This window comes from Carcharodon carcharias, chromosome 11 (genome assembly GCF_017639515.1).
Source record: "Carcharodon carcharias isolate sCarCar2 chromosome 11, sCarCar2.pri, whole genome shotgun sequence".
NCBI classification, from domain to species: Eukaryota; Metazoa; Chordata; class Chondrichthyes; order Lamniformes; family Lamnidae; genus Carcharodon; species Carcharodon carcharias.
In genome coordinates, this window is record NC_054477.1 from 72,057,683 (window position 1) to 72,084,276 (window position 26,594).

The window sequence follows — 26,594 nt, forward strand, 5'->3', positions numbered from 1 at the left end:
AAATGAGACCTGTTCAGAATGGGAATCAGCAGAAAATGAAAGATCTTAAAGTGTTCAAAGAGCATGAATACCAAATCCTTTGTGTGATGATACAAAGCGTCTCAGTAACATCGTTGAAACAGCCATAAGAGATTTTGATTAGGGGTGAGTTGTTGGCACACAAAGAAGCCATCTTGAGTTTGTTGAATCTAAAGGAGAGCTGTTGGATAGTTATATCCTACTATTCCTACTTGTCACATTTACTTGCTTTTGTTTGGGTTAAGCCTTTTTAACTTTATAATATGATGTGTAATTGTGAGAAATGAAATGGTTACCTGTATAATATGTAATAAGCTATTTGTTTTTTTCAAAGCCATTGGGAACTACATGTCCTCACATTCTCCAGGACTCTGCGCATGGACAAATCGAGAGCAGGCTAAGCATGCACGGTTCAGCATTAAGAGATCTTCAGGTTGAGGACAAGTGCCCCATGTGCTTGTGTGGGGGAAAAACAGCACAAAAACACGATCATGGTACTCAGGAGTTGGATGCCATAACGAGAGGAGTCCCAGGACAGGGCACAGGGAGAGGTCCCAGAGAGAGAGAGAGAGAGAGAGAGAGAGATTCTAGTTTCTTAAAACCATAACTCTTTATTTACAGCAAGTATTTACAATTTTGAACCTCTAATGAGTTTGGAACTTCTCCCCCTTGCAGGTCTCTCCTACTTCTCAGTTATGTGAGCTGACATCATTACGTCAGCATCATGTATGCTTCTGAAGTTAACCCTTTACTCTACATCTCCCCCTAAATCTTTATCCCCATCACATTTACATCCTCCTACATCTCCCCCCAAAGTCTCAGACTTCACAGGATTAGTCTCTGAGGTGCTTTGACCAATCTCCCTGATCTAGTTCTGATCTCCTTTTGAAGTCGAGGATATTCCTTACTCACACTTCTATAGGTGTAATTGTTCTTCTCCTGGGTGGCTGTAGAACTTGTAGTAAGCCTTTCTTCTTCTTCATCGGGAACTGAGTAGTAAACTAAAGTTTCCATTACCTTTCTCTCCAAGGTTATTAAGGTGCTGAGGTTCCTCCTTACGATAACCTGGTTTGTTTGAACCCTGTACAATCTTAGTTGTGGAGTTTTTTCAATGATTGTGCCTTCCTTCCTATACTCTCTCCCTGGACTTCAGCATTGGTAACTCACGTGCTCTATGCCTGTTGATTAAAGTTCCAAGCCTGCTGCTTCTCTGCTCTTCATCATACTGTTTTACCCTCTTGTAGTTGTTTATGGTGATATTGGATTTGAATTTTTGAGCTAAAAATGGAGCTGTGTTCTCAATCTTCTACCCATGAGTAACTCTGATGGTGAGAAACCATTTTGTAATGGTGAAGTTTGATAACTCGGAAGAGCTAGATTAAGGTCTTTGTTTTTCTTCAATAAATCTTTGGTGGTTTATATACCTCTCTTAGCTTCTCCAGTGGCTTGAGGTGAACTGGTTACATGAACAAAGCCATATTCATTTGAGAAACTGTGGAATAGCTAGTGAGCAAATTGCAGCCCATTGTCAGACACTATGATATCCGGGATGCCATGTGTTGCATAAATTCTCTTGAGGGATTGGATCACTGCTTCTGCTGTGAAACCATGCAACCTGTTTACTTCAATCCATGAGTAGTAACCAATGATAACAATGAAAGCTTTCTCCCTAAATTCAAAGAGATCCATTCACAGGTGCTCCCCTGGTCTTGAAGGAAAAGTAGAAGGTAATAGTGGTTTATTTTGTGCTTGGCTGTTAACAGCACAAGTAAGACAGCTAGAAATAATTTATTCTATAGACTGAATAATTTCTAACCAGCAGACTGTTTTCTAGGCTTTCGCATGCCATTTTGCTATCCTTAGATGACCTTTGAAGACTTTCAAGCTGAAGTACTCTCAGTAAGATTATTCTCTCGTTGAAGACCAGTAAGTCATCAATGACTGTGAGGTGCTTGCACTGTCCAAAGTACTGACATAGTATTGGAGTAATGGGGATATAGTCTGGCTATCTTTCCAGATAATATTCTGGGATATGGAGAGATTCTTTGTCTCATTGTTGGTCTTGTTTTATTTCCTGCAACTTTTTTGCAGTAGTTCATAAGTGCTGTGTGATTAAAGATGTATATGCTTTAACCTCCTCAAGGAAGTGTAAGTCCTCTTGTTTAGTTCCTTCTGATCATATTTGTGATAATGTGTCTGCCATTATTTGATACTTGCCTTGCAAATAATCTGTGATGGAGTCATATCTCATCAATGTTCATCTGAACTGCTAAATTCTGGGTGACATTTGTGCAATTTCTTTCATGCGCATAAGGGTGTCTAGTGGCTTATGGTCTGCTTCCATTTTCAATAGCAATTCCATAATATAGTCTGAAAATATTTAGCACATTAGTGCCAATGCTTCTTTTCCTATCATGGTGTATCATTGTTCTGTTTCTGTCAGTAACCTAGGGGCATAGTAGAGTGGTCTACGCTTGCCGTCTCTCTGAACTTGAAATAAATCTGCCCTCATATCCATAGATGATGCATCTGTTGCTACTATAGTCATTAATTCTGGGTAGTAATGTGCCAAGATTTCAGAAGAAATTAAAAGATGTTTAATCCTTTCAAAATCATTTTGCTCATCTACATTCCAGATGCACTTGTTAACCCTCACTCAATCTTCTCCATGGGACCTCCCCTCCTCGGCAAAAAAAATGCACAATTTTATTTCCTGAGTTCCATTTGCCTTGCAATCTACACTGCTTTCATTAGTGTTAAATCCTCACTTCTTTGTAAGAAATCTGATAATGCTTCATCTAGGACCCTGACCAAGGTTCTGTTGCATATCAGCTCATCCTTTAAGAGTCCATAATCATACTTCCCTGCCAGCCAATACAGATCACTGATGAATGAATCTGTGCTTTTGCCTGGTCTTTGCTTTCCTTTATTAAATTTAGCCCTCTTTATTATTAAATTCCAACCGACACTGAACTAAGAGCCAAAAGCTTGCAGGACTTCGTCATCAGAAGTTTAAGTCTCATCAGTCCCCTGCCTTATCAATGTCATCAGCACTAGATCCTACTGCATAAAAGTAGTGTACTGACCTGGTCTTTTTGATCTTTGTGTGTAATCCTGAAGCAGTTCTGTACATTGTAAACCCTTTTTTCCAGTTGTCCCAGATCTGGGCCTATTGCAAGCCTTCTGCAATCCATAATTTTTCTGTGAACGGTAATGTGGATTCCACTCTTCTGTGAGCCATAGAATTCTTCCTGCTTCTGTGCTGCTGCTTGCTGCTTTGGGCCTGTGCTTAGTGCTGTCCAGTCTCGGAGTCTGTGTTTCAGCTTGCATCTGCTGCTCCCGTGATGTTCCAACATTTTGGAAAGTTGTGATTTTTTTTATCCTTCCTTCGAGGATTTTTTTCTTGCCAGCACTGTATCTCCTTTTCAAGGATCACTGGGTCCTTTACTTGCTGTCACCATGTTTTATTGTGCTGTCGGGGTTCAGATGGGGGTTTTGGGGATTGTTTAGACTCCCAAAGCATGCTACTCACTCACATCTGTAGTTTCTTAAAGCCCTTGCTCTTTATTTATAGCAAGTATTTATACATTTGGATGTCTACATGCGGTTGGAGCTTCTCCCCCTTACAGATCTTGTTTACTTCTTGTCATGTGATCTGACATCATTATTACATCAGTATCATGTATGCTTCTGATGTTAACCCTTTACTCTACAGAAACCACCAGGGGGAACCACTGGGGAGAGGAACCACTGGGGAGAGGAGCAAAGAAAAAGGCTCCCAGAAGTACAAGTGCTGCAGTTGACAGGCTCAGAGTAGTGAGGGCTCAGGATAAGCTCTGGAGTGCTGAAAAGGCGGCAGAAGTTTGGTGAGTCCATGCTGAGGGCCATTGGGGAAAAGGTAACCCTTTGGAGCTGTGGTGTTCTGCTCAGCATGGTCAAAAAGCTGAAGTTGTGCCTGTGAGTTGGAGTTGGAGTGCAGACTCAAGAATCCAGGGGAATGGAGTCTTGGGAGATGAGATTGAAACCCTGGGAGGTGAACAGTTGATGCAGAAATTTGAGTCGGAGTGGCTTTGAGGGAATTCAGGGATTAGAGCCGGGGTTTCCTAGCCCCAGCGCAGTGGATCCCGCTGCAGTGGATGCGGTAAGCCAGCCAAATTTCCATTGACCTTGGCAGCACCAGTAAGCCCAACGGTGGGTGGCACGGTAAATCCCCCCACTGGCAGGCCAGAAAATTCTGCTGTAGATCTTTGAAAGTGAAAAATTTGGAATCCTTCGTGAGGGGACAGGGTTTAAATGAAATTGTGTAACTCACAGTGGATACTGATGTGTGGGTGGGTTGCTGAGAAATTTGTGGGCTCTGTCTGGTTGCATCTGCCATTATTGTGCAGTGTAATGTGGTTAACCACAGTTTGCCTGTTAATTTACATGTACCTCATGTTAACTCTGAATGTTAGCGTATAAGATAGATATTGTAAATTGTTTTATTTTTCTGATTGTGTTTAGTAAATCTTATTTTGTTTGGTCAAAAGTTATAGAATCTTGTGGCATTATTTTCTTAATAAGCACCTGGAATCTCAAATTTTGTCCACTTTAAACAATAAATTATTGGTCCCTAACCGGATTATACATTTGGGGGTCTGGTCCAGGATGATATTGTATCAACTTTTTTTCACAGTCGTTCACGGAATGTGGGTGTCACCAGCTAGGCCAGCATTTATTGCCCAACCCTAATTGCCCTCAAGTTGGTGGTGGTGACGGGCCATCTTGAACCGCTGCTGTCAATGTGTTGTAGGAACTCCCACAGTGCAGTTAGGGGGAGAGTGTTCTAGGATTTTGACCCAGTGACAGTGGAGGAATGGCAATATATTTCAAAGTCAGAATGTGAGTGACTTAGAGGGGAACTTGCAGGTGGTGGTGTTCCCAAAAAAACTGCTGCCCTTATCCTTCTATATGGTAGAGGTCATGGGTTTGGCAGGTGCTGTCTAGGGAGCCTTGGTGAGTTGCTGCAATGCATCTTGTAGACGGTACACACTGCTGTCACTGTGTCGGTGCTGGAGGGAGTGAAAATATATTGTGGTTGATGAAATATCAATCAAGCAGGCTGCTTTTTCTTGGATGGTGTCGAACTTCTTGAGTGTTGTTGGAGCTGCACTCATCCAGGCAAGTAGGGAGTATTCCATCACACTCCTGAGATGTACCTCGTAGATGATGGAAAGGCTTTGGGAGTCAGGGTTGAGGTACTGTCTGCATAATGACCAATCTCTGACTTGCTCTTGTAGCCACAGTATTTGTATGGCGGGTGCAGTTGAGTTTCTGGTCAATGGTAACCCTCTCAATATATTGACAGTGAGGATTCAGCCATGGTAATGCCATTGAAGATCAAGGGGTGGTGGTTAGATTTTTTCTTGTTGGAGATGGTCATTGCCTGGCACTTGAGTGGCATGAATGTTCATTGCCACATATCAGCCCAAGCTTGAATGTAAAAACAAAAAAACTGCAGATGCTGGAAATCCAAAACAAAAACAGAATTACCTGGAAAAACTCAGCAGGTCTGGCAGCATCGGCGGAGAAGAAAAGAGTTGACGTTTCGAGTCCTCATGACCCTTCCACAGAACTGAGTGAATATAAGCTTGAATGTTGTCCAGCTCTTGCTGCATATGGATATGGACTACTTCAATATCTGAGTTGCTGCAAATAGTGCTGAACATTGTGCAATCATCAGTGAACATCCCCGCTTCGGACCTTATGATGGAAGGAAGGTCATTGATGAAGCAGCTGAAGATGGTTAGGCCTGGGACACTACCCGGAGGAACACCTGCAGTGATTTCCTGGGACTGAGATGATTGACCTCCAACAACCACAACCATCTTCCTTTGTGCTAGGTATGACTCCAACCAGCAGAGAGTTTTCCCACTGACTCCAGTTTTGCTAGGGCTCCTTGATATCAGGCTAGATTAAATTTTGCCTTGATGTCAAGGCAGTCACTCTCACCTCACCACTTGACTTCAGCTCTTTTATCCACCTTTGGACCAAGGCTGTAATGAGGTTAGGAGCTAAATGATTCTGCTGGAACCCAAAGTAAGTGGAAGGTTATTGTCAACTAAGTCCCACTTGATAACAATGTCGACGACACTTTCCATCACTTTGCTGATGATCAATAATAGACTGATGAGGTGGTAATTGGCTGGGTCAGATTTGTTCTGCTTTTTGTGGCCAGGACAGACCTGGGCAATTTTCTACATTGCCAGGTGGATGCCAGCTGTACTGGAACAGCTTGGCTAGGGGCGTGGCTAATTCTGGAGCACAAGTCTACTATTGCTGGAATATTGTCAGGGCCCATAGCCTTTGCAGCATCTAGTGCCTTCAGCCATTTCTTGTTATCATGTGGAGTGAATTGAGTCGGCTGAAGACTGGCATCTGTGATGCTGGGGACCTCCAGAGGAAGCCAAGATGGATCATCCACTCAGCACTTTTGGTTGAAGATGGCTGCAAATGCTTCAACCTTGCCTTTTGCACTGATGTGCTGGTCTCCCCCATCATTGAGGATAGGCATATTTGTGGAGCCTTCTCCTCCGGTTAGTTGTTTATTGGTCCACCACCATTCACAAGTGGATGTGGCAGGACTGCAGAGCTTAGAACTGATCCTTTGGTTGTGGGATTGCTTAGCTCTGACTATCGCATGCTGTTTCTGCTGTTTGGCATGCAAGCAGTCCTGTGTTGTAACTTCACCAGGTTGACCCCTCATTTTTAGGTATGCCAGAAGCTGCTCCTGGCATACCCTCCTGCACTCTTCAGTGAACCAGAGTTGATCCCCCGGTTTGATGGTAATGGTAGAGTGGGGGATATGCCGGGCCATGAGTTGACAGATTGTAGTTGTATAAAATTCTACTGCTGCTGATGGCCCACAGCACGTGGATGCACCATTTTGAGCTTCCAAGATCTATTCAGAACCTATCCCAATTAGCATGGTGGCGACACAATGCGATGGAATGTATCCTCAATGTGAAAATGGGACTTAGTCTCCAAAAGGACTTTGCAATGGTCACTCCTACCAATACTGTCATGAACAGATGCATCTGTGACAGGCAAGGACGAGGTTCAGTAGTTTTTTTTCCCTTTTGTTGGTTCCCTTGCCACCTGTTGAAGACCCAGTCTAGCAGCCATGACATTTAGGACTTGGCCAGCTCGGTCAGTAGTGGTGCTACTGAGCCCATCTTTGTGATGAACATTGAAGTCCCCCACCCAGAGTAAATTTTGCACCCTTAACACCTCAGTACTGATTCATCAGTTGAGGAGGAACAGCCGGTGGTAACCAGCAGGAGGTTTCCTTGCCCATGTCTGACCTGATACCATGAGACTTCATGGAGTACACAGTTGATGTTGAGTGCTCCTAGGATAACTATCTCCTGACACTATACCACTGTGCCACCACCTCTCATGGGTCTGTCCTGTTGGTGGGTCAGGACATATACAGGGATTGTGATGGCAGTGTTTGGGATATGGTCTGTAGGGTATAAATCCAAGAGTATGACTATGGCAGGCTGTGCTTGACTGGTCTGTGGGACAGCTCTCCCAATTTTGGCACAATCTCCCAGATGTTAGTCAGGAGAACTTAGCAGAAATGACAGGGTTGGGTTTGCCGTTGTTGTTCCCAGTCCTGAACAGCTGCACCCACCCCCCCCAACCCCGCTCCCACCCTGCACCCCGTTACACCCCCCTTCCCTCCACTCCTATGACTGACCTGACCTGACCAGAGCCCTTCAGGCCTGACCCAAACCTCTGCTCCCTCCCAGGCTCAACCCGAACTCCCCCAGGACTGACCTGAATCCACCAACCACCCCATCCCCCAACCTCCCCAAATTCTGCCCACTTACCTGATACCCTTACCTTCTCCCTAGCTTGTCAAAGTGGCTGGACCTTGAAACTTACTTGGTTTACAGCAGCTAGTGTCATAAAAAAGGGGGCATGGCTTACCTATCTTCAACGGAGTTCTCTTCAACAATAGGCTCGGGAACCTGCTGTGCTATACAGATCTCGCCCGGCCTGAGTTAGAAGACCCGGTGAGATAGGAACGGCTTCATTTTAAGCTAAGGAACTAGGAGCAGAGTGGCAATCCAATTCAATTGCCACTCTACCAGAAGTTACGGCCAACAATTCAGTCTTCAAGTAACGTGCCAACCATTAACATTAGTTGTATTAAAATCTTTCTCTTTGCATGTATAGAGCTTTAGTCTTTTTTTTCATTGTTTCGTTCTTTCATTTTGGTTTCCTTTTATTGGCTTGCTCTGCTTCTGTGATTTCACACTTCAGCAAAGACACAATGTTTCTTGGTTCTTCTTGTTAAACATTAACAAACGTGGCTGTAGGTTCTTGGGGACGAGGTAACAGATTTCAAACGTGATCATTAAACTTGGCAAAATACCTTTGCACCACATGAGAGAAATGCAAGCTGCATCGAAATCCAAATTTTTGGCTTCCAATCAAAAGTTTGAAAGCTGCACGGTAGAACACATTTATCAGCTCTGAAGACAAAGCTGACTCTGCGAGGACTCAGTGTAGATAACTGGCCACTAGAGAATCAGAATTTTACTTAAAGATCTAAACTGAGTTAAACGTGTCTACAGCCTAATTGAATTTATTTTGGGGTCTAAAGTATTGTGAGTGACTCAGATGTTAGCATTTCATAATCCTATTTTCAGTAATGTTTTATGCATTGCAACACTGACACTTTTAGTACTTCGCTATAAATCAGAAGAGGGAAATTTCTGCAATTTGAAAGGATGCTGTTGCTATGGCTTGCAAATGCCTTATTATGTCTGTACATGGGGCTGATCGACAACACGATGAGGTCATCCCCATAGGTGACAGCATCAGGCTCCTGGGATTTAATTTTATATGCAGTTGAAGAAAGAAAATGTGGCAGCCATTAGAGTCCCAGCAACTTCCAGTGAATACCAGTCTTTCCGTGTTGGTCAACTTTTAAAATATTTTCACACCATTCTGATGTTGAAACAATCTTTAATTTTACAGTGATAAGGCTTCTAATAATATCACATGTACCTTTGTAGCTGTAAATTAACCATACACTACCATAGTAGGTACTAACCAGCTACTGTATCTGTTTGTCCTGTCATTCTTTCTTCTCTCCTATTCTTTCTTCTATATTTGTGTAAATTTTACTTTCCAACTTTATAAACCATTTCAATATTTTTAAAAGAAAAAAAAAACTTGCATCTATTTAGCAGCTCAGGGTCCCAAACTGCTTTGCAGCCAATTTAGTATTTTTGAAAACTGGGTTTGGGGCAGAGATGGGCGGTGGGGGGAGGGCTGTGGTGGTGGAAATGTGTGTGTGTGGGAGGTGGTGGTGCAGTGGTGAAGTTACTGGACTAGTAATCCAGGGGTCCAGGCTAATGCTCTGGGGTCACAGGTTCAAATTCCACCATGGCAGCTTGTGAAATATAAATTCAATTAATTTTTTAAAATCTGGAATTTGAAAGCTAGTCTCAGCAATGTTGATTATCACTACTGGAAAAACAAATCGGGTTCACAAATGTCCTTTAGGGAAGGAAATCTACCATCCTTACCTGGTCTGCCTATGTGATCCAGACCCACAGCAATGTGTTGGACTCTTAACTGGTCTCAAGAACAATTAGGGATGGCCTTGCCTGTGATGCCTACATCACATAGCCATTGTTGTAATACAGGAAATGTGGCAGCCAATTTGTGCACAGTAAACTCCCAGAAAGAGCAATATGCCTTTCTGTTAAAAATATAATTTTAGATACATTTTCCTTTTGTTTGATCTGATTATTTGAGGCCCTGCTGTATATTTTAGATAAAGCGCCCAGATCAGAACAAACTTGACTTAGAAATGGTTTTCGGTCAATCAAACAGCCTCCTTTTCTTCCAAGCAAGGCCTAATACTTAGAGGATTCATACCATCATTTTTCTATGGCAATCAAGCCAATTCCCTTCATGATGGCAGCAGCATACTTGTACCCGGATGTAGTAACTCAGCTATGAGCAATCAAAAGTTATAACCAGCATTGTAAAAGTTTACATTACAGCTGAATTATAGTATGCTACAACGCAAACTTGTTACAGCATCCAAAAAGGCAAATTGCAACACAGCATTTGATCTGAGTCTGCCTATTTACTCCCTGGAGTAGAAACATTGTTGTTTTAAATAAATTAGACAGGTGGGATTTTTAAACATTTAATGGAGATTTTTTTATTCTGTGGTAACAAGGAGTGTTGTAAATCATATGATTGAGCAGAGTCAATACAAACTTATGAAAAGGAAATCGTGTTTACTAGCAAGGTAGATAAGGGGAAACCAGGAGATGTCGTATATTTGGATTTTCAAAAAACATTTACCAATTTGCCACAAGAAAGGCTGCTACATAAAATTAGGATTTATGAGATTGGAAATAATAAACTAACATGGACTGAGGATTGGTTTATGAACAGAAAAAAGAAAAAACTGGTCATTTTTGGATTGGCAAGCTGTAATGAGTGGGGTACCACAAGGTCCAGTGCTTGGGCCTCAGGTATTTAAAATCTATGTCAATGACTTAGAGGGAATCGAGTGAAATTTATCCAAGTTTGCTGATGATACAAAGTTAGGTGGGAAAACAAGCCATGAGGAGGACACAAGGAGACTGTAACAGGTTGTGGACATGTTAAGTGAGTGGGCAACGACATGGCAGATGGAATATAGTTGGGGGAAAGTGCGATGTTATCCACTTGGTAAGAAAAATAGTAAAGCAGAATGTTTTTAAATGAGAAGAAGCTGGAAAATGTTCATTTCCAGAGGGACCTGGATGTCCTTGCAAATAAATCCCAGACAGTTAAGATACAGGTACAGCTAAGCAATTAGGAATGCAAATGGTATGTTAGATTTTATTCCAAAGAGAATGGAGCTTGGAGTAAAAAAGTCTTACTACAATCATATCTGGCCTTGGTGAGGCCACACCTGAACTACTAGGCACATTCTTGCTCTCCTTACCTAAGGAAGGATATACTTGCCTTAGAGGAAATGCAACAAAGGTTCACAAGATAGTTGTTGAGTTTATTCCAGACATGGATCAATAGATTTTTGGATTCTAAGGGAATCAAGGGATAGTGCAGGAAGATAGAATTGAAGTAGAAGATCAGCCATGATCTTATTGAATGGTAAGCATGCTTAAAGGGTTGAATGGCCTACTCCCGCTTCTAATTCTTATGTTCTTAAATTCAATAGAGAAAAGCAGCGTTAGTGAGTTAATTTTCTCTCTATGCTCTTTCTATTGCCTCGGTTAATATGTTTATATTAATTACCTGATGATGTCCTTTTAAAATGATGGGCATAATAGATATATAAAACTAGCACAGGCAGACAATTCAGGCATCTGTGTTAACCAGGGCATTAAAAATAGCATACGAAAGAAATGAAACCCAGAAACACATGGCATAAGCTACATATCCCAAGAAAATTCAGTAGCACTGCAGTTAAGATGCTCATGTCACAGTTCAGTGACTGCGGTTTCTCAGTCCTAGCCCTGGCTGACAATTGAACTTCAAATATGTGCAATATGAGCTTTGCCAGCAACCAGCTGGATTGCTCGGTGGGACATTCCACCTCAAGGAAGAGTAATAAGTAATTTGCATACTATGGAAAGAGAGTCTACTTTAATGAGGTACAGAATAACACAGGAATAGGGGCTTGTGGCCTTCCCTACCCTCTCTGACACTGGCTACGCAGGAAGTGAATTTTCATTAGGGGAAAATAGGTTTAAGACAAAACTCAAGGAAAATCTAAATGAAGTGTACATTAGTGGCAGAAAGTAAACTTAGCAGTTTAACTAAACAAGGCAATATTTTATTGATTATAAGATCAGAAGAATCAGGAGCATTGTCATTCGGCCCTTCAAACCTGCTCCGCCCTTTAACAAGATCATGGCTGATTTGATTGTAGCCTTAACCCCACTTTCCTGCCTGTTTCCCATAAGCCTTAAGTTCCTTGTCGATCAAAAATTTGTCTAACTCAGCCTTGAATATATTCAATGACCCAGCCTCCACTGCTCTCTGGGAAAGATAATTCCAAAGACTAACGATCCTTTGAGAGAAGAAATCCCCCCTCATCTCATCTTAAGTGGGAAACCCCTTATTTTTAAAGTGTCCCCCCTTGTTCCAGATTCTCCCAAGAGAGGAAACATCTTCCCATCATCTACCTTGTCAAGACACCTCAGAATCATTTGTTTCAATAAAATCACCTCTTATTCTTCTAAACCCCAACGAATATAGGTCCACTGGAGACACTAAGTTTATATTAAGTTAGAAAAATTAGAACAAAGGAGTATAAGCCAACATGCTATAACCACAACAAATTATTCCCAGTTTTTAATGTGTTATGTACAAAGATTTCAAACATATACCAGCATTCTGATATTCTGGTGAAAGTACACTGATTAAAAATATTGATTCAGGACACTGGGGAAAATGAAAGAATAAGGGTTTGGGCACAAACCCAAGAATTATTTGATGCTATTGAAGCTACATTCAACATGAGGATCTCACAGTAAAAATGTACAGACATTAAATGTCCCTAAAAAAATTGTAGGTACATCAAATAAAGCACCAAACTAGACTAAAATCAATGTTACTACAGCATTCAGTTATTTTCGGAATACTGTAACAATGGCTGGGTTTAAAAAATGTAGATGTCAGATCCCTTATGGCTCTTACGGTGAATTATATCATACAGTTTTATATTAAGAGTTTTGTTATTTATTACTTACCTAGTGTTTCAAAGAATGAGTCGATGCTGTCATTTTTGGAAAGGAACGGAAGATCAGGTAAAACAACCCTGTCTCGTTTTTCCACTTCATGGATATCTTGTTGTTCTGCCCACTTGATCTAAATGAAAGAATTGATGCCTAAAATTAGGATACAGTTTAAAACATATCAATTTTATTATTCATTTGTGACCTAGTTTATATTAATTTGGGATTAATTTTCTATTAAACAAGAACATGTCTAATGTCTCCCGTCCTTTCATTTCATAAACACAATAACCATATTTCAATTTTAAAATAAAATGAAAATCTACATTAAAATTTTAAGCTGTACATTTTTACTGTGGTAAATAATATCTGCAGTAAATTATCAGACACCTGTCCACCAATCAGAGTGCTCTGTTTTGTGAACTGAGGTACCTTTTGTTACCTTTGAGAATAGCCAATCTTCAGCCATTGTCACAGAGCCCTCTAGTGATATCACATGGAATTTTTTAAAACAATAGCTTTTGAAACAACCACCAACATTATTGGTGCAGCAAGAGAAATTAATCCTCAACACTTATTTAGCTGATGTTACAACATTTACTTTTTTTTAATAAATGGAACTTTTTGTTACATATAACAAGGTAAATCTTTAAGCTTTTTTATGATTTTTATTTTATCTTAGCCAACCATATTTACAAAACTCACATTTTCTTTCCTTCCATTCTCCTGCCATTATATTATGCAGGACAGGTCAAGTATCCTTTATCTGAAACCCTCAGGGCTGATTGCGTTTCGGATTTTAGATAATTCCTGTTTTCAGATACCGCATATAGGCCTAGCCTTACTTACATTACAATGGCTCAAGCCTAGCTAGCATAGTCCAAAGTAAATAATAAAGTAAGAAGTATCACTGAATAATAAATACAGGGTACCTCCCAACCATGGCACCATCTGCGATTCTGCTTGTAGGAGAGGGTTCACATGGTAAACAATGCAGACAAAAATCGCAAGGTAAACACTGCAGACAAACAACCAGGCTTCTCGCACTAAAGGTCAGGTGCGGTCGGCGAGGTTCGTGCTGGTTCGGGTCAGAGACTTCCGTGCTAAAGGTTAGGTATGGATGGCGAGGTTCGTGTCGGCTAGGGTTATGTTGGCTCGGGTCTGAGACTTGCTGAGCTAAAGATCATTGAGGTTCAAGAAAAGTACTATTTTTTGATGTGTTTGGTTTTCAGATTTACGAATAAAGGATACTCAACCTGTACTGTGGTACAGAGTTGCTCAGTCTCTGGCCACCAGGCAGTGTCATTAAAATTTGCATAAGGATACAATTTGGGATCAAATGCATAACTGACATTTTGGGCCCAGCTTTGTAATGTTTTCTGGATACCATATTAAATTAAACTACTGTCAGTGCCAGCATATCTTGAGCTAAAATGGCTCCCTCACATCAAAGCAGTGGAATCTATATGTTACCTGACAAAATACCTAACCTGAATTATAATAAAGTTGCCACATGGTACTAATCTTTCTGATATTCTAGGGTAACTGGAGGAATAAGAAATATAAACAAAAAGTGGGATCTCGGTGTTCTTTATTTCATTTGGCATTTATCTCTGTATCTTTTGTTTAAACACTTGTTACCTCCCTTTTTGGAGTCCCAAGTAACATGACATGAGAGAAAGCTTAACTTTTTCTTCAGTAGTGTTATTGAAATTGCAGGAGCACAATGTTTGAAATGTGCAATTTCTAAGTGTGCTATTTGTTTCGCAGGCCATACTCACAGTGTGCACTGAGAGGAATGTTATTCACAACATCTATGCTGTACACTATTCTTGGCAGAGATGTAGAAAAAGCCCCCACCTAACAAATCACTGCCAACCACCAGCTTTTCTTCCAATGTTATTTTATTTCCAGAAATTCTCTTATAATTTGATTATTTATCATTTTACAGGCAGCTGTAAGTCAAAATTAAAAGATATACTCCAGAATATGACCATACAGTTGGCTTATCTTCAGTTTGCTGAATAAACATTCTGAGAAATGGGGTATTTTTTTGTTTGAGAAACCCAAGTCAAAGAATCTATTTTTTTGTAAACAAGCAATGTATGAGATACCTGCCTCCCTATCAATGCTGGCACTTTTGATGAATTTTCAAGTCTTTGACGTGGAAACAGAACTTTCCATTACTAAGCCTTACACACCCAGCAAAGATGGCATCTCCAATGAAATCATAAAGCAGTACCTTCATGTTGAATTGTGCCACAATGGCTGCAGCATTACTCTTTGACCTCTGGGACCTTGATTTAAATTTAACTCACCCAATTGGATGAACATCTCCTTTCTCTTATAAAAACAAAAAAACTGCGGATGCTGGAAATCCAAAACAAAAACAAAAACAGAATTACCTGGAAAAACTCAGCAGGTCTGGCAGCATCGGCGGAGAAGAAAAGAGTTGACGTTTCGAGTCCTCATGACCCTTCGACAGAACCAAGTTCTGTCGAAGGGTCATGAGGACTCAAAACGTCAACTCTTTTCTTCTCCGCCGATGCTGCCAGACCAGCTGAGTTTTTCCAGGTAATTCTGTTTTTGTTTTTGTTTTGGATTTCCAGCATCCACAGTTTTTTTGTTTTTATCTCTGTGTTTAATTGACTGCCACTGCTCTTCAAAAATGCCTACCTCCTTGAAGAAGTTCTGTTCTTTTCTGCGACAAGATCTCCTTTCTCTGCTGTGTGTGTGTTCAGGTCTTGGGTGAAATCAGTTGAGATATTCTCAATTTAGCTTCAGTGGGCTTAAGCTACTGCACAAAACTGTGATAATTTTGCTGTCTTATTCACAGTAACTGAAAAGATAGAATATTTGTACAGTTGGAAGCATTTTTTAAAGAATTAAGTTAAAGTATATCATTGGAGCAGAACAGAAGGAGCTTTATTCTGCACCAACAGAAAGACAGGGAAAGACCAGCTTGTCCATTGAGCCTGTGCTATACCTGATCTGGGAGTGTTTAATGGTGATGGTGGGAGACAAAGGTAGTTAAGTTAATTCATACTTCAGCACTGGAAACCCTGTAATTTGATGGGCACAAAAAGTTCAGCACTACATATATATTTAAAGGTAAACAGGTTATTGTGCTCAATATCTTACTTAAAAATTGTGAATTTCATATGGGAATTTTTAAAGTCTGTACAGGCCTGGGATGGGCTGGAATTGGGCCTGCAGTGAGCGTATTACGAACTGACCTCACTGATATTTGAGAGCCCAGCCACCTTGTTTTAAGGTTTACAATTGTGCACCATCCAGGAGTTACACTTCCTGAGCAAAGGCCATCGCCACATGCCATTGTGCTTGTCATTAAACGTTACTGGGTTTTCCTTGTTGAGGGAATGTAGATGGTATTTCATAACTTCATTGGCTTATATATTTCTAGAAAAGTCTCAGATAGATTTACAAAGAAATCAGCTTGAAAAAAAATTATGTACTTACATTTCGTTTTTCTATCGGGAGGTCCAGTGGCAAGAAAATTAAGCTTTTTGAATGGCGCATCTTCCTGGATGGTGCACAATTGTAAACCTTAAAACAAAAAGGCTGGGCTCCCAATGTCAGTGAGGTCAGTTCGTAATACGCTCACTGCAGGCCCAGTTCCAGCCCATCCCAGGCCTGTACACATAATCCTGTCTGACATTTCAGTGCAGTACCTATGGAATGTTGTAATGTCACAAGTGCTATCTTTTAGATGAAATGTTCAAAGAGAAGCTCAGGTGGATGTAAATGATTCCGTGGCATTCTTTAAAGAAGAGCAAGGAGTTCTACTCGTAACCTGACCAATTGTCTTCTCTTAATGAGCACCTCCAAATAAAGCTTATCTGGCCATTCATTTACAAGGTTTAAATTGGCTGCCATGTTTCTTACATGACAATAATGACTGCAATTCAAAAGTAATCCAGTGGTTGTAAAGCACTTTGGAATGGCCCGAGGATGTGAAAGATATAAACAGCAGATCTTCCTTTATTGAAGTTGTTATACTTCATCTAAAACACCTTTGCTAACTGCATATTGTTCGAAAATGAGGTTTAAATATCTCTTGTAATAATGTAACAACCTGTTCATATCTATGAAATTAGGACTGAAGCCTATTCATGGAAGAAGCATTATATCCTCATTATAGGGCTTTTAGGGAGAGTACTCTGTTATAAGTTCACTAGATTTTAGCTCATGACCTCTCTACTTTGCATTTTTGTTCAGTAATGAGACACCCACTGGGCCTTGCTACAACATGCAAAGTACTTGGTTACTGAGGCCCATTTTATTATGAGAGTGAAGTTCAGCAATGATGTAGAACAGAAAGTGTCTATACTAAAATAAGACAAATGGAGTTTAAAGGCTTATTTTTAAAAGATAAGCCATGGTTTCATATACACACATGAATGAATGTGCAGCTAACTGAAATTTAAAACAAATAAATTCAGCAACTTAATGACTTTGAAGTGTGTTTATCTAATTGAAGGCTGCGGACTCATTTGCATGGTTTTGTAATTTCTTCCCTTTCTAATGGTTTTGTCACCTTACAACAACAATAACTTGCATTTAGATAGCACTGCTCACCGCTACGCAAAATGATACATGATGAGGTCGAGCGTGGGTCCCGACATCATCGCGCATCATTTAGATATTTCGTTCAGCGGGCATGCACCGAAGGCAGCTGGCTGCCCGGCAAACTGTCAGAGGTCTATTAAGGCCATTAGGAAAGTAATTTAGTTAATTAACAGCGCTGTCCGTTCAACCTTAAGGTTGGCAGGCAGGCGAAGAGCCCAAGCGGCCTTCGTGTTTTTCAGGAAACCTCATCCACGGGCGGGATAAGGTTTCCTGAAAGTTCAATAAAATAATTAAATAAAATTCGCATAATACACAAACATGTCCCAGCTACATGCTTAAATAATTTTTCAGATCATTTATTTAAAATTTATACTATCAACTTTGTCCAGCCTTGGTACAGCTTTTATTACCGGCTCTTGATATAACAAAATAATGCGTGATCCCCAAGGCAGCAAAAGCAGCATCGACTGACCTCAAAGTTGTGGAAGAAGTGAAGCTGGCCAAGTGCACGTCGCTTATATACAGTCAGAACTGAACGTTCTAAATTCTCGCTGGTGGGGGAACTTAATTTAGAGGGAGAACTTAATTCCGGTGCGGCGGCCTTTTAATAAGCATGCATGAGATGCTAATACATGCAAATGGGGTTCTTGACATTGTTTGTCTGGAAACCCAACCCACCTTTAACCCACTTTAAAAATCAGCAGAAGAAAATTCCAACAGTTTATTCTGCCGATGGGAAACAGGTATTTTGTCTCCCACCAAATTAAGTGCCCCTGCCTGCCACGATTCCCACTGCTGGCAGGGCCAGAAGATTCCGCCTCATAGTTCAAAGCTCCAAACTCAAGCAAACTCTTTGTAGTTTTAAATAAATTTGCAGATAACTTATGAAGAAATTTGGAAGCCATTGCTCTGTAATAGCTGTGCTCTGGGTAAATTGAGAAATTGTAAGTCAGCACAAATTTCGTGCTGTAGGAAAATGACGTTGATTTGTGAATCATGCAGCAAACAGGAAATATTTAAGACATTGAAGTGCAATAGCTAATTTAATGATAAGATTTGTATATATCTTTCTGGATTGTGTTAATGACATAAAATGTTAATTTCTGCTGTGGAAAGGTGACAGCTTGCTGAGAATTGGAGGAGCATGGATACCTGACAGTTGTGGGGCTGATCACAGAGAAAGAGAAGGGTGAGACCATGGAGAAATCTGAAAATGAGGATCAGAATTTTGAAATCAAGGTATTGCTTAACCAGGAATTAATAGAGGTCAGTGAGCACTAGATCCTCACCAAGCATTGTGTTATATAGCTCTCTCTGCTGGGGAGGTGTAAAGCTGTTCAATATTGGCTGCCTACTGCACTGGTATGCTTTTCTCACTGCAAGACACAATAAGAAGATGGGATGGAAGTTTTTTTTACATTTCATTTGAAAAATGAAGAACTGAAGAACACTGTCACCCTTTTTGAAACTTCTAAAGTTGATTTAAGAAAGTTTGAGTGATTTGAAAAATTGCTCCGTGTGCAGGTAAACAGTTGAGTCAGCACTGTATGTAATTGAAAAATGGCACTGAAGGCATATTTGGGGACAATGGGGCAATTCTACCCTAACTAGGAAGACTGGTGTAATTATAAACAAAGGTTACACATTTGGCTAAAAATGAATAAAACAGAAGGTGAGTAAAGTAATTTTTTCATCACCATGATGGGGTCATATTTTTGAGATGGTGCCTAACCAGTGCTGCCTATGAGACCCCAGTACTATGGGCTCTTCTGAAATTAATGAGATTCTGGACTCATAGTATGGCACAACTAAAAATGAGATTGCACTGAGAGTTGCATTCCATGAAAAGAAGCAGTTGCCAAGTGAGACTATGTAGATTATATTCTCAAATTAAAGAACTTCTCTCATCACTGTGGGTATGGTGTAAAATTAAAAATCAGCCTTAGAGACATGTTTATAGGAGGTCTAAAGAACATTAACACCCAGGCCAAGCTTTTGAACAAACACAATAAGCTAACGTTGAAGCAGCCCTACGATAAGGCCACAGCAATGAAAACGGTAGAAAGAGATAGTTGCAAATTGCAAGGGAATTCTTTTCCTGAGCTGGTAGGGGAGGTCTGTCTTGCATTCTACTTCAGCAGGATCCAGGCCATGGCAGCCAAGTTCACAGGCCCAGGGTCTGAAATTTAGGTGCTACTATTACCATAGTAGCCAACAACCATTTAAATGTCCATATGCCTGCGGGAATTGTCAGTCATATGAAGGCAGGAGTACAGGAAACAGTAAAGTTCCAGGTCACAGCCATGCACTAGGTTGAGGTTGTGGTGGATCTAAAGCTAGTTCAGGAGTCTGGAAATCTTTGACTGCATAACATAAATGTGGAAGCAGTGGTTGTTGTTATCGAGCAGGAAGATCAAGAGTTGTACTCAGTTAGAGGGCAAGAAAAACAGCAGATGGAAGATGAGAGTAAAAGGGATGAAGATATAACTCCAGTGCCCACTATAAAAATGAAAGTCGGAGATTCACAATGTACTTTCAGCGTTAATACAGCTGCAGAAGTGTCTGTTCTCTCAGAAGAAGTCCCTAAGTTACATTCCTTTACACAATACGAGTGTGAAACTGACTAGTTATTCCAACAACAGTATCCAGTGTGAGATGAAGTTAGTGTTAGAGTGGAATGTGATGATTGCTATTACTTGCCATTGGTAATAGTAGGAGGAAACAAGTCTTCCTGGTGGGAAGAAATTAGAAGATACCATTAAAAAAACTGGGCCGAGTTATTTATAGTAAGGATCAGTGAGAGTGCGTCTGTCATTGAGGAATTTCCAAGAGAGCACAAAATGGTCTTTGAGCATGAAGGACTATATTGTTTTTCGTATTGCTGAAACAAAGAGACATTTAGAAGCGTTTTGTCTTGCATTCATCAGGACACTTTGCAAGAATATGAATATAAGGGGAAAACAACAATTTATACTGTATGAGAAAAGATTGGTTGGCAAGTGGACTCTGATTGACAGAGGTGTTGCCATGGAGAATGTACCAGTGATGGCGACGGACAGTTAACTGCCAAGCTTGAAATTTAAACCAGGCAACTTGACCCTGATTGGTTAAGGCATTGAGGAATGAGTCAGCAAATGATTGGCACTTTTTTTTAAGCTGAAACAGGCACAATGTGTGTACATGTTCTTTCTGTCTGCAAAGAACGGGGCCCAGTGTAAAAATATATGTAGCTTCCAGTATACGCAAATGCACCACACTGTGAGCTAGACTGACGATCTTAAATTGGTTGTCACCATAATTTTTAGCACATTGAGGATTATTTAGAAAATGTTGTCCAATTGTGGAATCACTTCTAATGTTGAACACTGTAATTCTGTGTAATTATTAGAACATTGGACAACATTTGCTAAATAATCCCCAACCTGCTAATAATTACACAGAATTACAGTGTCCAACATTAAAAGTGATTCCGTGATTGGACAACATTTGCCAAATAATCCCCAAAGAATTACAATGTTAACCAATTTAAGGTTGTCAATTGGGCTCGCAGCATGGCGAATTTGCATGTATTGGAAGCTACATATATTAATATACAAGATCCTGTTCTTTGCAGACAGAAAGAACAAGTACATATATTGTGCCTGTTTCAGCTAAACAAAATAAGTGACAGCCATTCACTGATTCATTGCTTAGGACAATGCCTTGACCAATCAGGGTCAAGCTGCCTGGTTTAAATTTCAAACAATGATTGGCAGTTAACTCTCAGTCGCCATAACTGGTGCATTCTTCATGGCAGCGCCTCTACTAATCAGAGTCCACTTGACAATCAATCAGCATTCTCTTCACATACAGTATAAATTGTTGTTTTCTCCTTATATTGGTATTCTTGCGAGTTGTCCTGATGAGTACAAGATGAAAAGCTTTGATATTACTCTTTTTTCAGCAATACTCAAGTTCTGTGCTATCAAACAACCATATTTTTTAATTCTTTCATGGGATGTGGGCATCGCTGGCTAGGCTAGCATTTTTATTGCACATTCCAAATTGCCCTTGAGAAGGCAGTGGTGAGCTGCCTTCTTGAACCGCTGCAGATGGTGCTGTAGGAACACCCACAGTGCTGGTAGGGAGGGGGTTCCAGGATTTTGACCCAACGACAATGAAGGAACAACGGTACAGTTCCAAGGCACGATGGTGTGTGGCTTGGAGAGAACTTGTAGTGGTGTACCCATGCATCTGCTGCCCATGTCCTTCTAGATTGTACAGGTTGTGGGTTTGGAATGTGCTGTTGAAGGAGCCTTGGTGAGTTGCTGCAGTGCATGTTGTAGATGGTAAACACTGCCGCCACTGTATATCGTGGTGGAGGGAATAGGCATTGAAGATGGCGGATGGGGTGCCAATCAGGCAGGCTACTTTGTCCTATATCATAAGACCATAAAATGTAGGAGCAGAAGTAGGCCATTCAGGCCATCGAGTCCACTTCATCATCCAATAAAATCGTTACTGATCTGATAATCCTCAATTCCACTTTCCTGCCTTTTCCCCATAACCCTTGATACCCTTACTGATTAAAAATCCATCCATCTCAGCCTTGAATATACTTAATGACTCGGCCTCAACAACCCTCTGCTGTAAAGAGTTCTACAGTTTGACTACCCTATGAGAGAAGAAATTTCTCCTCATCTCTGTCTTAAATGGGCGACCCCTTAATTTGAGATTATCCCCGCTAGTCCTAGACTCTCCCACAAGGGGGAACAACCTCTCAGCATCTACCCTGTCAAGCCCCCTAAGAATCTTATATGTTTCAATAAGGTCGCCTTTCATTCTTCTAAACTCCAGTGAGTACAAGCCCAACCTACTCAACCTCTCCTCACAAGAAATTCCCTCCATACCCACGATCAACCAAGCGATCCTCCTCTGGAATGCCTCCAATGCCAGTATATCTTTCCTTAGATAAGAGGACTAAAACTGTTCACAGTATTCTAGGTGTAATCCAACTAGTGCCTTGTATAGTTTTAGCAAGTCTTCCCTATTTTTATAATCCTTTCCCTTTGAAATAAAGGCCAACATTCCATTTCTGAAGAAGGGTCACATGGACATGAAACATCAGATGCTGTCAGACCTGCTGAGATTTTCCAACATTTTCTGTTTTCATTTCAGATTTCCAGCATCTGCAGTATTTTGCTTTTAGTCCATTTGCCTTCCCTATTACCTGCTGAACTTGTATACTAGCTTTTTGTGATTCATGCACGAGGATCTCCAAATCTCTTTATGTTGCAGCTTTCTGCAGTCTTTCTCTATTTAAATAACATTCAGCTCCTCTATTCTTCCTGCCAAAGTACATAACCTCACATTTTCCCACATTATATTCCAGCTGCCAAGTTTTTGCCCACTCACTTAACCCTCTGTAGACTCTTTGTGTCATCCTCACCACTTGCCTTCCCACCTATTTTTGTGTCATCTGCAAACTTGGCAATAGTGCGTTCACTTCCCTCATCCAAGGGAAGTCATTAATATATATTGTAAATAATTGTAGCCCCAGCACCGATCCCTGTAGCACTCCACTAGTGCCTTCCTGAAAATGCTCCCCTTATCCCAACGCTCTGTCTTCTATTAGTTAGCCAATCCTCTATCCATGCTAAAATACTATCTTCAACACCATGGGCTCTTATCTTATTAAGTAGCCTTATGTGTGGTACCTTATTGAACGCCTTTTGCAAATCCAAATATATTACAATTACTGGTTCCCCTTTATCTATCCTCTTGTTACCTCCTCAAAGAATTCTAATAAATTTGTCTGGCATGATTTCCCCTTCATGAAGCCATGCTGACTCTGCTTGATTATATTGTGTATTTCTAAATGCTCTGCTATTACATCCTTTATAATAATCTCTCTCTCCATTTTTCCCAATGACAGATTCCTGGATGGTGTCAAGCTTCTTGAGTATTGTTGGAGCTGCACTCATCCAGGCAAGTGGAGGAGAGTATTCCATCACACTCCTGACTTGTGCCTTATAGATGGTGGACAGGTTTTGGGGAGTCAGGTGGTGAGTTACTCTCTGCAGAATCCCCAGCCTCTGACCTGCTTTTATAGCCACAGTACTTATATGGCTTGTCCAGTTCAGTTTCTGGTCAATGGTATACCCCAGGATGTTGATAGTGGGGGATTGAGAGATGGTAATGTCATTGAATGACAAGAGGCGATAATTAGGTTCTCTCTTATTGGAGATGATCATTATCTGATACATATGCTCTGAATGTTACTTGCCACATGTCAGCCCAAGCCTGGATACTGACCAGATTTTGCTGCATTTGGACACGGACTGTTTCAGTATCTGAGGAGTTGTGAATTGTGTTGAACATTGTGCAATCAACAGTAAACATCCCCACTTCTGACCTTATGACGGAGGGAAGGTCATTGATCAAACAGCTGAGGAACTCCTGCAGTGATGTCGTGGAACTCAGATGATTGACCTCCAACAACCACAGCCATCTTCCTTGGTGCTAGGTATGACTCCAATCAGTGAGGAGTTTTCCCGGATTCCTATGGACTCCAGTTTTGCTAGGGCTCCTTGATGCCACACTCGGTCAAATGCTGCCTTGATGTCAAGGGCAGTCACTCACCTCTTGAGTTAAGCTCTTTTGTCCATGTAATGAGGTCAAGGACTGAGTGTACCTAGTGGAACCCAGACAGAGGGTAAGTGAGCAGGTTCTTGCTGTGTAAGTGCCACTTAATAGCACTGTCAAAGAATCCTTCCACAACTTTGCTGATGATTGAGAGTAGACTGATGAGGCGGTAATTGGCTGGGTTGGTTTTGTCCTGCTTTTTATGGACAGGACATAGCTGGACAATTTTCCACATAGCCAGGTAGATGCCAGTGTTGTAGCTGTACTGGAACAGCTTGGCTAAGAGCACGGTTTGATCTGGATGATGAATGATAAAATTGGTCACAGCACATTATTCAACATTATAAGTCAGCAGAACATTCTTCTGAAATTTCAGGTGAAGACTGATTCACTTCTAGCTACTGAGTTACTTGTGAAAATACTTTACATGCACAAATGACATGCCAGTGTCTACCAGAGAAATTAGTGAAGAAAATTGCAAGGAAAAATAAAGCAAGAACTACATAATAAAGAGGAGGATATCGAGAGGGTTAGAGTAAGTGAGGGGCCTTGCAGTTCATGTTCACAGGTCCCTGAAGGTGGCAGGACAGGTAGATAGTGGTAGAGAAGGCATGTGAAATGCTTCTGTTTATTAGACAAGGTATGGAATACAAAAGCAGGGATGTAATTCTGGAACTGTATAAAATGCTGGTTAGGCCACAGCTGGAGTTTTGCAAACAGCTCTGGTCACCACATTACAGAAGGATGTAATTGCCCTGGAGAAAGTACAGAAGAGATTTACAAGGATCTTGCCAGGCCTTGGAAATTGCAGCCATGAGGAAAGATTGGATAAGCTAGGGTTGTTTTCCTTAGAACAGAGGAGACTGAGGGGTGATTTGATTGTGGTGATATTTCTCCTAGCAGAGAAGTCAGTTACCAGGGGGCACATAAGACTTAGAAGCAGGAGTAGGCCATTCAGCCCTTTGAGCCTGCTCCGTCTTCCAATAAGATCAAGGCTGATTTGGTTGTGTCTCAACTCCACTTTGTCATCTGTCCCCACAATCCTTACCTCCACTGTCTGTCAAAAATCCATCTAACTCTGCCTTGAATGAATTCAATAGCCCAGCCTCCACTGCTTTCTGGGAAGAGAATTCCACATAACAACTGCCCTTTGAGAGAAAAAAATTCTCTTCAGCTCTGTTTTAAATGGTAGACCTCTTATTCTAAAACTGTGTCCCCTGGTTCTAGTCTCTTCCACAAGTGGAAACATCCTCCCAGTATCCACCCTATCAAATCCCCTCAGGAACTTATATGTTTCAATAAAAATCACCTCTCATTCTTCTAAACTCCAATGGGTATAGGCCCAACCTGTTCAACCTTTCTTCATAAGATAAGACCCTCATTCCAGGAATGAGTCAAGTGAACCTTCTCTGAACCGCTTCTAGCACAATTATATCTCTTTTCAAATAAGGAGGCAAAAACTGTACACAATATTCTCACAATAGTGAGATGTGGTCTCACTAAGGCCTTGTCCAGCTGCAGTAAAACTTCCCTACTTTTACTTTCCATTCCCCTTGCAACATTCTATTTGCCTTCCTAATCAGTTGCTATACCTGCATAGTAAACTTTTGTGATTCATGGACCAGGACACGCAGATCCCTCTGTACCATCAAGTTCTGCAGTCTCTCTCCATTTAAATAGTATACTGCTTTTCTATTCCTCCTGCCAAAGTGGACAAGTTTACATTTTTCCACATTATACTCCATCTGCCAAATTTTTGCCCACTCACTTAACCCAACCATATCCCTTTCCAGACTCTCTCCCTCCTCTTGACAACTTACTTTTCCACCTATCTTGGTGTCATGTGCAAATCTAGCGACCATACATTCAGTCCCTTTGTCAAATCATTGATGTAGATTGGAAATCAGATTTAAGGTGATTGGTAGGAGGATTAGAGGGAATAGTAGGAAAAACATTATCACCAGGAGGGTGGTAGGTGTCTGGAATTCATTGCTTGGGTTGGTGCTTGAGGTGGAATCCATCAACTCATTGAAATAGTACCTTGTCCTACACATGCAAAGCTGAATGTTGGAAGGTGGTGTTAGAATGGGCGGCTAGTTTTTTTTTCAGCCGGTGCAGAATGATAGGCTGAATGGCCTTTTTTTGTGCTGTAACTTTTCTATAGTTCTATCGATGTTCTGCTCAGTAAAGTGCTCAATTAGAACTTGAATGTCTGGCCTAAAGATCATGATAATGAGAAATTGCGGGAATATTTCACATGTAGAAATGATCTGTGCAGATTAAGGTCTCCTATGGGAGTTTAAAAGTTATTATTCCACCAAGGTTTAGAGAGAGATTGTTAGAGAAGCTTTATCAAGAGTACAAAGGGATAGTCCATATGAAAGCAGTAGCAAGAAGCTATTTTTGGTACCTAAGGTAGATAGAGATATGAAAAGTTGGTGCAAAATTGTTAAGTGTGTCTCAGGATGAGAAATGATCCATTGAAGGTTCCTTTCATTCCTTAGTCAAACATGTAAGGTTGATTTCTTACAAGTGGAACGGAAAGAGTATCTTGTTTTGGATGATAGATAGGGTGAGTGCCCAATACCACAAGTGCCT

At 40.9% G+C, this 26,594-nt stretch overlaps 1 protein-coding gene across 3 annotated transcripts in view; it reads right to left on the reverse strand.

The window, feature by feature from the left end:
• Positions 1–26,594, reverse strand: part of LOC121284474 (PC3-like endoprotease variant B) — an 893,918-nt gene that overhangs the window by 524,047 nt on the left and 343,277 nt on the right. For all 3 annotated transcript variants that reach the window (XM_041199978.1, XM_041199979.1, XM_041199980.1), the window contains exon 4: positions 12,798–12,915. In XM_041199978.1, the coding sequence (XP_041055912.1) occupies positions 12,798–12,915 (118 nt within the window). The remainder of the gene's footprint in view (positions 1–12,797; positions 12,916–26,594) is intronic.